The 12,880-nt window shown below is 41.9% G+C and overlaps 2 protein-coding genes across 6 annotated transcripts in view; both read right to left on the bottom strand.

The window, feature by feature from the left end:
• The window catches only part of tmem19 (transmembrane protein 19), a 1,055,620-nt gene that overhangs the window by 245,317 nt on the left and 797,423 nt on the right, over nucleotides 1-12,880 (bottom strand). The gene's annotated exons all lie outside the window — the stretch shown is intronic.
• Nucleotides 6,643-12,880, bottom strand: part of LOC100334356 (solute carrier organic anion transporter family member 1C1-like) — a 30,891-nt gene continuing 24,653 nt past the window's right edge. For 2 of the 4 annotated variants that reach the window (XM_073948380.1, XM_073948379.1), the window contains exons 14-16: nucleotides 9,163-9,227; nucleotides 8,942-9,059; nucleotides 6,643-8,844 (exon numbers count right to left, since the gene is read on the bottom strand). In XM_073948380.1, the coding sequence (XP_073804481.1) occupies nucleotides 8,748-8,844; nucleotides 8,942-9,059; nucleotides 9,163-9,227 (280 nt within the window). In that variant the 3' untranslated portion in view covers nucleotides 6,643-8,747. The remainder of the gene's footprint in view (nucleotides 8,845-8,941; nucleotides 9,060-9,162; nucleotides 9,228-12,880) is intronic. The other 2 variants (XR_012402517.1, XM_073948378.1) reach the window with 2 other exon arrangements.

Consider the following 12,880-nt stretch of genomic DNA (forward strand, 5'->3'; position numbering starts at 1 on the left):
CATTGCATGAAAAATACACGCTTAGAGCAGATCCTCGAATCAGATATCTCGTTTGTCGCGAGGGGCATGAATGAATTCCCTGAATGAAAGAGCCAAACTGCAGTTAAAGTCCACCATTTAGTAATTTGGCAAATAATTCGACTACTGATGTCCATGTAAACACAGTCACTTTCTCCCCTGTGTGTGTATTTTGACTCTGAAACTAGGCGCACCCAAATAAACACTCCCACACCATGCCTCTAACACTCCCCCCTAAACAGAGCTGGACACGCCCACTTTTCTGACTTTTTCCAAAGTAGAGGTGTGAAAACACCCTGCTGTAACGGAGGGGTTTCATGGCCCTTTAAAGTTTAAAAATGGTTTGTCTCAACACTTTGCTGGTTAGAATGTGGATGACTATATGTCGTCTATTCTAATGTGTGTATTCATGTGGCACAATAAATAAAACGCACACCACAGAGAAAAATGAACTTTACACAGATATGCCAGTAATGCGTAATTAGATTAAACGCATTAATCAAACATCAACCAGCAAAAACTCAATGACACCAACCAAAACAAACACCCTTCTCGAGGGTACAGTATTCAAGAGCATTCTCAGCCCTAATCCTACAGTTAATATGTGGGAAATTATGACAATGAAATCACTTTTAAAAATTGTTCGTTTTGCACTGCAAACCACGCAATAAATAAATAAATCAAGGATGATGGCTGATCATTTTGCCATCCCGGTTCAAATCCTTATTGGAAGACCCACTTCCAAATGGGAAATAATATTACATTCACATTTTTTAATTTATTAAAGGGCACCTAGGTTACCCCTTTTTTCAGATTTAATTTTGCGTCTCTACAATGTGTATATAAAGTTTCAGCTCAAAACACCCATCAGATTTTTCATTATACCTTTTACAAGATGCTGTTTTATACACATTTCCAGCAGGGGGTGGCTTTGTCGTACTGCGCCTTTAAGACGAGTCTTTCCCGCCTACTGTTTCTACGTGCCTCCTCCCTCAGCTGCGTCAGACAACAGACAGACTTAAAGGAAGAAGGTCTCACGTAGCGTTTGTGAGATACTACAGTAAGAACTAACCTTTACTAATCAGTATTGTGAAGTTGCATTAATGAGTCACACACACACACACACCGCAGATGACACACACACACAGGCAGGCAGACAGACAGAGTGCGCTTAGCTTAGTTAAGGCTAACCTCAAGTAACTTACTGTGTGGATATCTGTTATGCTAATGTACAAAATAAACCTGATTTAACTTCCACAAACGGGGATTGAAGCGTCTTCTTTTATAATTGTTCTGACACGCGGCTGTGCTGATGAAGTAAAGCTGAAGTAAAACGCTGTAATTAATTACACACATACTCTGTTTTAAAACACTTTAAACATGTGAAACTCACTCTTAATCACATTTGATGATGATTGCTGATCCTAGCGAACAGAACAGACCTTTTATTCCCGGTTGCTTTGCGTATGTCTGCCTGGTCTTGTTGACATACATGTGACTACCGGAACATGTTATTGAGCGCAGCTGTCAATCAATTCGGTGGGCGGGGGGACCGCACTCCTATGTAAAGTTGCGGTAGATCGGAAAACCGCTCTAATTGGTCCACCGATTTTATGTTGTTAAATTGAAAAAAAAAAGGACGGGGTTATGGTATGGTATGGACCCAATATGATGGTCTATACCAGGGGTGTCCAAACTTTTTGGGCCGAGGGCCAGATGCAAAAAAAAAAAACGTTGTCGCGGGCCAAATTTTACATACATCACACAGACACGCATATATATATATATATATATATATATATATATATATATATATATATATATATATATGAGGTGCCGTATAGGATTTAAATCAAACTTTGCTTATCAACACATACATAAAACACGTGTATATACACCTATAAATTACTCGCATATACACCTATACTACCAGATGTTCAAAACAACATGGATGAAACTTGTGTATATACATATAAACTTGACGCATGAATACACCCACATACACACGCACATACATATAAACTCGATCCTCACATAAACACTCACATTAACACACGCACATACATATAAACTTGCTGCATGCAAACACACCTATACACACTCGCATAAACATATAAACTCGATCCTCACATAAACACTCACATTAACACACGCACATACATATAAACTCGCAGCATCCGGTAGTATAGGTGTATATGCGAGTAATTTATAGGTGTATATACACGTGTTTTATGTATGTGTTGATAAGCAAAGTTTGATTTACATCCTATACGGCACCTCATATATATATATATATATATATATATATATATATATATATATATATATATATATATATATATATATATATATATATATATATATACAGTCAGAATTGTTATCCCCCCTTAATTATTAGGCCCTCTGTTTATTTTTCCCCAATTTCTGTTTAACGGAGAGAACAAATGTTTTCCACACATTTCTAAACATAATAGTCTTAGTAACTCATTTCTAGATACTGATTTATTTTCTCTTTGTCATGATGACAGTAAATAATATTTGACTAGATATTTTTCAAGATACTTCTATACAGCTTAAAGTGACTCTTAAAGACTTAACGGGGTTAGTTAAGTTAACTAGTCAAATTAAAGTAATTAGGCAAGTAAATAAGGCAACAATGGTTTGTTCTGAAGACTTAAGGGGCTTATAATTTTGACCTTAAAATGGTTCATAAAAAATTAAAAACTGCTTTTATTCTAGCCGAAATAAAACAAATAAGTCTTTCTTCAGAAGAAAAAATATTATCAGACATACTGTGAAAATTTCCTTGCTCTGTTAAACATCATTTGGGAAATATAAAAAAAAAAAAAAGAAATAAATCAAAGAGGGGTTAATAAATTCAGATTTCAACTGTATATATATATATATATATATATATATATATCAGGGCCGGAGTGGGACTCCTTTTCAGCCCTGGAGTTTTAAGCCAGACCGGCCCACCTCAGTTCACGACTGATTCCAATTCAGTTACTAATGGCACTATCATGTCTTTTTCAAGAAAACTGCTGCTTTAGAAATTCAAATGTTCAACAGCCCTAACAGTATTATATGTCTTAACAATAAAATCGAAAAAAAAAAAGATTTTTTATGGGAGATTCGATCACAGGTCTGCGGCATTGAAATGCAATGTGCTTACCACTGGACCACATTGGCGCTATTACAGTGAGAGTAAAAAATAACTAATGACTTGCGACCCTCAAGAGACAGCACTGCTTTCTTTTGATGGCTCAATCTTTGTATCCTATTTTTAGATTTCTGATCAAGTTATGTCAGATTTATTAATGTAGTGAATCATTTGATTTTCATTGAGCAGGTGTATTATTCATTTTATTCGAATTCTTATATTCACTAAGGTGCCGCTGTTTGGGGTCGATAGTTACAATACATCATCATCATTAACGTTAGTTAACCTGCAGGCTGCATTTTTCTCACGGGGCTGCGAGAAAACAAATAAAAAGATGTTGAGGCTTTGATGTTGAGGCTGAAGTATGAGGAGCGCTATCCTGCTGGAGAATTGTCCCCCTCCTTTGGTTTGTAAAGTAATTGTTAGCACAAATGTCTTGATTCCTCAGGCTGTTGATGTTGCAGATCTCTCGCACGCCCCCATGCTGAATGTAACCCCGAACCATGATTTCTCCTTCACCAAACTTGACTGATATCTGTGAGAATCTTGGCTCCATGTGAGTTCCAGTAGGTATTGGTGCAGTATTGGTGAGGATTGCAGTTCAACTGCCACTTTTCCAAATGATCAACAAGAAGTCAAATTATTATTTGTTGCCCTTACAAGGATCGACGGCAAGACTTTTGTCAGGTAGTGTAGCTATCATTATTGTTGTTATACTTTTGAATGGTAGCCAATGCTAAGATCTGGTTAATATTTTGACAAATATTACAATGATCTGTCTGCGCTTATTAAACAGGAGCCAGCTGCTATTGGATAAATTAGATAAAAGCCCTGCTGAAAAATCCAGCTTAAACCAGCCTAGGCTGGTTGGCTGGTTTTAGCTAGTCAACCAGGCTGGTTTTAGAGGGGTTTTGGCCACTTCCAGGCTGGTTTCCAGCCATTTCCAGCCTGGTCTTAGCTGGTTAGGCTGGGAGATGACCAGCTTAAACCAGCTTGACCACACTTGCCAGGCTGGGAGCCCAGCCAAAACCAGCTTGGTCAAGCTGGTTGGTCAAGCTGGTTTTAGCTGGATTTAGCTGGTCATTTTCCAGCCTGACCAGCTGAGACCAGGCTGGAAATGGCTGGAAACCAGTCTGGAAGTGGCCAAAACCCCTCTAAAACCAGCCTGGTCGACCAGCTAAAACCAGCCAACCAGCCTAGGCTGGTTTAAGCTGGATTTTTTAGCAGGGAGCTTCGACTATATGAGATCGAATAGAATAAAATGCTATTCATGAACCCTCCCTGTTGAAAAATCCAGCTTAAACCAGCCTAGGCTGGTTGGCCAGGCTGGTTTTAGAGGGGTCTTGGCCATTTCCAGGCTGGTTTCCAGCCATTATCACTCTGGTTTTAGCTGGTCAGGCTGGGAGATGACCAGCTAAAACCAGCTTGGCCAGCCTAGCCAAGCTGGGAGTCCAGCCAAAACCAGCTACATCCAGCTTAAACCAGGCTAGTCAAGCTGGTTTTAGCTGGTCATTTTCCAGCCTGACCAGCTAAGACCAGGCTGGAAATGGCTGGAAACCAGCCTGGAAATGGCCAAAACCCCTCTAAAACCAGGCTGGTCGACCAGCTAAAATCAGCCAACCAGCCTAGGCTGGCTTAAGCTGGATTTTTCAGCAGGGTTGTCAAGGAACATCTACCAGGAGCAAAAAAGTGCCCTAGAGTACATTTTATCTAAGAACACTTTGCGCACTTCAATAAGTTACTTAAAGTGCTCTATTTTCAGTGACTTATTTCGTACTTAATGTACTAAAAGTTAATCGTTAATAGTACTAAAAAATAAACTTAAGATCAACTAAGTGTACTCGACGGTGCTATTTTGACACCATGGTCTTTTGATGTGCTGTTTTTTAAACATTTAAAATCACTTTTAGTAGAATTAATATGCAATTTTAAATATAGTGTACACAAAAATACACTCAGAAATTATTTTTAAAAATAACAATAACTCCCAGATGATAAGCAGTGCCCTAAAATACATGTTTAAAGGTGCCGTAGGTGATTGTCTTCAGAAACAGGTGTTGTTGTGCTGGTTGAAAGTCTCTTCACATTTCTGTAGTACTGATTAAAGTGCATAATCTAATTGTATTTATATGTATTTTTATATTCTGGATAAGGCATAAAACTAATATATGTTCATCCAATTAAATAGTGTCGGACCGACAAACAACTCGAATACAAATAAGTAGCTTGTTCTTTGGGAGACATTTATATACCAGTAGTTACATGATAAAGGTTGGGCTTTCTTTCAGATGTACCATCAAATGTACCACATGTGTGAGTTATTTATGTAATGGACAGGTTATGGATAGTGAGGCACGCCCCTGCAGAAAAATCCAGCTTAAACCAGCCTAGGCTCATTGGCTGGTTTTAGCTGGTCGACCAGGCTGGTTTTAGAGGGGTTTTGGCCATTTCCAGGCTGGTTTCCAGCCATTTCCAGCCTGGTCTTAGCTGATCACATAAGCTGGACATAGCTGATTTTGGCTAGGCTGGTCAAGCTGGTTTTAGCTGGTCATCTTCCAGCCTGACCAGCTAAGACCAGAAATGGCCAAAACCCCTCTAAAACCAGCCTGGTCAACCAGCTAAAACCAGCCAACCAGCCTAGGCAGGTTTAAGCTGGATTTTTCAGTAGGGGCATGATAACAGAACATAAAAAGAGCAGATAGGATTCTAGAACAAGAACAAGTAGTAAGTCTGAGATAAGCAAGATTTAAGAAACTAATCTTGAAATCAGAAGAGAGGTGCATGTCCTCTTTTCAAAAATCGGAAATCATTACAATAAATCTCAAAATTATTAGCCGGCAGCTAGCTCTCTGCCACTCTCACATGCAGCAGGGCTGCGGCAGGTTAGTACCTGGATGGAAGACAACATGGGAAAGCTAGGTTGCTGCCAGAAGTGGTGTAAGTTCCAGCAGGGGGCGCCCGACGAAACGTCAAACGGACACGGTTGCTCCTGAGTCCTGTCAAACCTCCACTAGTTTTTCCTCCATTTCGTGGGTCCAAATAAACCGAAAAAGAGCGCCTTCAACTTCTCCCCCAGCCTCCCGCTGGCCTGCAGCAGGTAAACACACGCGCACACACAAGTGAAAGCTGCTCTCTCATTGGCTGTAGGCGATCGCTGATGTTATTTTCAGTCAGAACTCAATTCACACGGCATGATTTGAATCTCCGACAGCTCCAGATATTCAGCACGCCAAATATCTCGCAGGCATCGGCGACTCATCGGCGATCTTCTTAGATCGCGTCTTTGATAATTCAAACTGTGTGATTGTCGCTCACGTGCTCGAGCAGTGATTTGCCTGTGATTTCAGGCATTTGTCAGCGATTTCTCAAAAGCTGTCGGTGAGCCAAAATCGAGGCTAAAATCACGCAGTCTGAACTAGGCATAAGTCAAAGTTCTCGAAAAACGACAAAGTCTGAGATCTCCGAAGTCTTTAGGCAAAGTTTATTGTTACAGCATCAGTAACAACAGACACAGGTCGTTCGATTGTCTGCCGGACATAGGCTTGCACACAGTTTAAATACATTTCTATGTCTGGTTACTCCACCCAAATTTACACATTACACACCTCCATCAGCTTCTCCGCTAATGGGATCTTAAATCTCTCAGGTGCCCGCCAACAATACGTAGAATCTCAGGGTCTTTCAGGGGTCTTATCCATGTCCAGTTAAGGTCTTTCCTTCCTGTTTCAAAAGTGATGACTCAGCAAAAAAAAAAAGTTCAGCTGAAGTTCATGGGTACTCATATTTTTTTAGATGTCATTACAAATGAGTGTGGGCGCATGTGCAGGTGTGCCTTATCATGAGTTACAGAACAGAACGCAGGTATCCCTATGGCTTTGCATCCATAAATCTACCCTCATTGAGACATTATTGCTGCTCTTTTAATTTATCTTCTCACACATACCTGATAATAATGCCACAGGTATGGGTAATAATACAATGGATAATAATAATAATACTGAAATTACTCACATACGCATATAAATGAGAGTAATACATTCATCAGAAATTCATCAAGACACAATGAGTTCCCCAACACTATGCTTTTAGACATGGTCGGGCCAGGCTCGTTCTGTAAATGAACAGTCATGTGATGCATTTCGATTAGCACGAGAAAGAAATTAAATCGTTGGTTACAACATTAACGTCAGGTCAGCCGCCAGTTTGTTAAACTATGTTAAAACGCATATAAACGACTCGAAAAGGCAAAAGAGCTGTGTGCATGTGCACATTTGAATAATGTCTGGCTGTAAACGGGTTCGGGCTTTGAAAAAGCTGTCAATCAAAATTTGTCGGGCTCCCTATCAGGCCTAATGTTTATGGCCCGGCTTTAACTTACTAGCATCAGGTGCTGCAAGTCACAAGCATACTGTTACAAACTTACACAAAACACCAACTCGACTACCTTAATTCCTTTATTAAAATGTTAATGCCATGACTGGTTCAGTGACCACCTGAGGGCGCTGTAGTTCATCGGACTCCTAGTTGGAACTACAGCGTCCAAAAAGACTACAAATACATACATACCACGCGCATACACCGGAACACGTACACTGATTGTATTCACAGCTGTCTCCGTTTTCTGTTGATAATCTGGACTATATATTCCATCATGCCACCACTGCCGTTGTCTTCCTTGTCCGAGTTATTCCAGTAAGTCTTGGTTATTCTGATCTTGTTCTTGTATTTTTTTTGCCATAGTCTAGTTCGTGTTTTATTTGTCTTTCTCGCCTGCTTCCCAGCAAGTCTAGTTTTTCGAGTTTATTATTCCTGAGCCTTGTCTCTGATTTAGTTTCTGGTTTTGTCGTTTATTTGTTACTTTGTACTTTGAACACCTTGTTTTATGTTGATGCACTGCAAATAAATCTGCACTTGGATCCGCACCTTTTTGTTTTCCTGTTTTGATCACGCTAACAAACGTGACAGTTAATCCGTTTTATTTTCAAACACAACCCTGCTGAAAAATCCAGCTTAAACCAGCCTAGGCTGGTTTTAGCTGGTCGAACAGGCTGGTTTTAGAGGGGTTTTGGCCTTTTCCAGGCTGGTTTCCAGCCATTTCCAGCCTGGTCTTAGCTGGTCATGCTGGTAAATGACCAGTTAAATCCAGCTAAAACCAGCTTTACCAGCATGGTTTAAGCTGGACATAGCTGGTTTTGGCTGGGCTTTCAGCCTGGCTAGGCTGGTCAAGCTGGTCATTTTCCAGCCTGACCAGCTAAGACCAGGATGGAAATCAGCCTGGAAATGGCCAAAACCCCTCTAAAACCAGCCTGGTCGACCAGCTAAAACCAGCCAACCAGCATAGGCTGGTTTAAGCTGGACTTTTCAGTAGGGAAATCCACACACACAATTGAACAGTTTCTTTTTAATCTCAACTTTGCTTACACTTCTACATTTAACACGGAAAATAATGACAAGAAATGCACATGTACGTTAAAAAATGCCACAGAACAATATTTTATAGTCTCCTGATATTCTGGATCGTCAGATGGAGACTTCTGGAGTTCTGTGTCTTTGGACATTTTGTTTCTCATTCTGCACTTCTCCTCTTTATCGCTAGGGTGGTTATCCAGAGCAGGGAATAAGCTAACACTCGAAGACCGAAGGTCAGTCCCTGAAACAGAAACCTTTTGGGGGCCAAAATAATTTAGTTAAGAGCTTTTGTACGTTCTAATTATCAGAGCATAATAGGGGAAATGTGAAACTTCCGTCAGATGTGCTCACCTGAACGTCTCAATGTCGTAAAGTCTGCAGGCACCTCTTTCACAAGATTTCTTCAACGCCCATTTCAGACAGGTAGAGTCAATAAGATGACCGAAGTAAATGGGTGCAGGAATACCACCTTTAACAAGAAGTTGCAGAAATCGCATTAGAAACACTGCTGTACCAGGCATGAATGGCGGATTAAAACAAGAAAATAAATACTACACCTTCCAAAAACTCACCCAAAACTCTTATAGCTAACAGCAACATTCCCACAGAGAGAGACTTCAGCTCAGGATCCACAATCCTGCAAGGACATTTTTGATGACATGAGCATTTTTGATGCAAGCTCCAATTTCCAATAAACATTTTGCGCAAGTGTAACGGAGGCCAGCTAATGTGTGCTGTGCAGGTAAACCTTACTCCTCTGACCTCTAAAGGTGCTCTAGCGACAGACGCTAGAGGTCATGGTCTTTAGCCTCCTTGTTAGAGCGACCGACTCCCATGCAGAAGGTCGCCGGTTCGATCCCAGTCTGGAGCGGGTTGGGTGGTGTAGGACCGGCAGGGTTACATTGGTGCCGTGACCCGGATGGGAGTGAGGTTTAGGGGCGTGAGTGTAACGGAGGCCAGCTAGTGTGTGCTGTGCAGGTAAACCTTACTCCTCTGACCTCTAAAGGTGCTCTAGCGACAGACGCTAGAGGTCATGGTCTTTAGCCTCCTTGTTAGAGCGACCGACTCCCATGCAGAAGGTCGCCGGTTCGATCCCAGTCTGGAGCGGGTTGGGTGGTGTAGGACCGGCAGGGTTACATTGGTGCCGTGACCCGGATGGGAGTGAGGTTTAGGGGCGTGAGTGTAACGGAGGCCAGCTAGTGTGTGCTGTGCAGGTAAACCTCACTCCTCTGACCTCTAAAGGTGCTCTAGCGACAGACGCTAGAGGTCATGGTCTTTAGCCTCCTTGTTAGAGCGACCGACTCCCTTGCGGAAGGTCGCCGGTTCGATCCCAGCCCGGAGCGGGATGGGTGGCGTAGGACCGGCGGGGTTACACAAATCCACATGTAGCTTTATATTAGATTGGTCTGTTTGGGCCTTTGCACTACGGTAGGGTTTATAGATTTTGTTTTCTATATCAGATCACAACATACATTATTTAAAAAAAAATCAATAACAAAAGTATTGAAATAAAAAGCTCGTCAAATAGCACTTGCTTGCATTTTAATGACTTGAATTGCCAGAGTTTGTAATTTTAGGTCCTGAATTTTAACATAGCTGTTTATTTAAACTGAATATTTTAATTCAAACACATTGCGGGGGGATGGCGGCGGTGTTAAGCCTGATTTACACTTTCCCCTGGCGCCGCGTTGCTGACCTCAGCTGACTGTGCATGCACCTCACGAAACAGACGATGCTTTGAAAAATTATCGTGTTTCCCATTGTGATACGCTTTAGAACGACAGGCAGGCCCGGATTGGCTAATCGAGAGCACCAGGAGAATTCCAGGTGGGCCAGTCCGTTTTTTTTGTCTGTGAGGGCCGGTTTCCATAGCTGCTTGCACTCTTAGCTGTCACACTTTTTTTTTCATCTATTTATTTATTAGATCATAGCTTCACTCTTTTAATTCATTATTTTCCCGCAGTGCCGCTCTCCTTAATTTTCTCGCAGCCCCGTGAGCAAAATGCCGCCTGCAGGTTAACTAATGTAATGACGATGTGACGTTAACTATCTTCATTCGACCCCAATCAGCGAATTCGAGAATTCGAATAATTAACATTAATGAATAATACACCTGCTCAATGAAAACCAGATGATTCACCACATTAACAAATCTGACATAACTTGATCAGAAATCTAAAAAGGGGAGAAAAAGATTAAACCGTCAATAGAAAGTAATACCGTGTCTTGCGGGTCACAGTCCAATACTTATTTTTTATTCCCACTGAAATAGTGCTATTGTGGACTAGTGGTAAACGTGTTCAATTATGACGCTGCAGACCCGTGTTCGAATCTCACCTGGAAAATAATTTTTTTTTTTTTCATTTTAATTGTTAATACATATAATACTGTTAGGGCTTTTGAACATTTGAAGTTCTAAAGCAGCTGTTTTCTTGAAAAAGACGTGATAGAGTAATTACAATCTGAATTGGAAATGACCTTATTTTAAAATAGTCAGTCGTGAACTGAGGTGGGCCGGTCTGGCTTGAAACTCCAGGGCTAAAAAGGAGTCCCACTCCGGCCCTGACGACTGGGGTGATAAAAAAAAAACACCGTAAAATCAGATTGATAAACAGAGAAGTTTGCGGAACGACATCTATCATTAATATCCCACCACCACTGGCCATTAGAAAAAGAAAGAAAAAAAAACCCTCTCCCAGTTTCTTCTTTCTGGCGTTTAGATCCTCCGGCCCTTTTTCTATCTTCCTTCCATCATTTATTTGCCTTCTATTCTCCTTTTCAAACCCCTGTCCCGTTCTCTTTCCTGTATCTTCTAGCGTCGAGTTACTCTGCTACTCTTTTTCTTGTATCTGTCATTCCCAGCACAAACCGATGCTGTATTGGCTGCAAAAGGAGGCCCTACACTAGGGGTCACCATTCTCGTTCCTGGAGGTCCGGTGCCCTGCAGTGTTTAGCTCAACCCAGGCTCATTCTGAAAACGTAGTCCAGCGGACGTTTCTGGAGATGTCCCGGGAGGTACGCATGGCTGCATTTAATTTTTCTAAGCTAACGCTAGGGGGCGGTGTGACACCGTTCCCTTTCGCGCTTGCCGGCTGACCGCTTACCTCCGTGTGGAGGGTTTTCCCGCTGCAGTCAGTTTGTCCAGTCAGCTTATCGTGTGCGCTGGCGGACTTCAGATGCAGAGAGGAGGAGTTGACAAAGGCGTCCGGGTTCGAGTCTGGGGATGAGCGGTTCCAGAAACCAGGTAAGACAAAAACAGAATCCAAAAAATAAAGCTAACGAGTTCATAACAAGGTGAGAACGTGGTAAAATCCGAAAAACAGACGAGGGTTTTTCTTTTTCTAGACGGCTTTTCTAAATTGTTGCTCGGGTTTAGGGAAGTGAGCGGGCGGGCGGGTCAATCGGTAAAACCGGTTGGGTTCAGGGAAGGAGGAGGGCGGGTCGGCCGATTGGCCGGTCGCGCAGTCAATAGCTGCGTCCCAAATGGCACACTATACACTATGTACTTATGCACTTACACACTCAACAGGATAGTATATGTATGTAGTGTCGTCCCAAATGCCACACTAATGTTTTTTTACTAAGCGGAAATTCAAACCGTTTCCCTGATGACGTTTGACGATTGCCAAATCAGTGAAATAAACAACCGAATTATCAAATAATACCTGCCGTGAGTATTGCCGCATTCACCATCGGGAGGCGCTATAATCACTCTCGTAGGAGAATTTTGCTTTTTACAATCCAAAATAAATAAAGTTATCCTACATGTGCGTCCGATAGCTTCGCCCTTTCCGCTACTTAAGCAAACCTGCGGTCGTTGAGTGCGTGAAGTGTCCATCATTACACACTTCATTTTAGCGGCTGAATGAGTGCATCATCCGGGTAATTAAAGTGCACTTATTATTATTAGAGTTTTTAGTGTGAACACACTACTTACACTATTTATACGACAAAATGGCGTAGAATAGTGCATAAGTATGCGATTTGGGACGCAGCTAATCATTCGGTCAGTCAGACAGCGGCCTCTGGTGGGTTGACGCGAGAACAACGCGGGCACTCGCGAGAGACGTTCGAGATGCGAAAAAGCGCACACAGCGGCCTCTCGCGGATTCACGAAAACAAAAACTGCACAAATACGTACCTCCCAGGATGTATTTCGCGGTCTCCAGAAACGCCTGTTGGACTACGTTTTCAGAATGAGCCTGGGTTGGTTTAGCTCCAACTTGCCTCAACACACCTGCCTGTGTGTTTCAAGTATACATAGTAAGAGCTTGATTAGCTTGTTCAGGT

Source organism: Danio rerio, chromosome 4 (genome assembly GCF_049306965.1).
Source record: "Danio rerio strain Tuebingen ecotype United States chromosome 4, GRCz12tu, whole genome shotgun sequence".
NCBI lineage: Eukaryota > Metazoa > Chordata > Actinopteri > Cypriniformes > Danionidae > Danio > Danio rerio.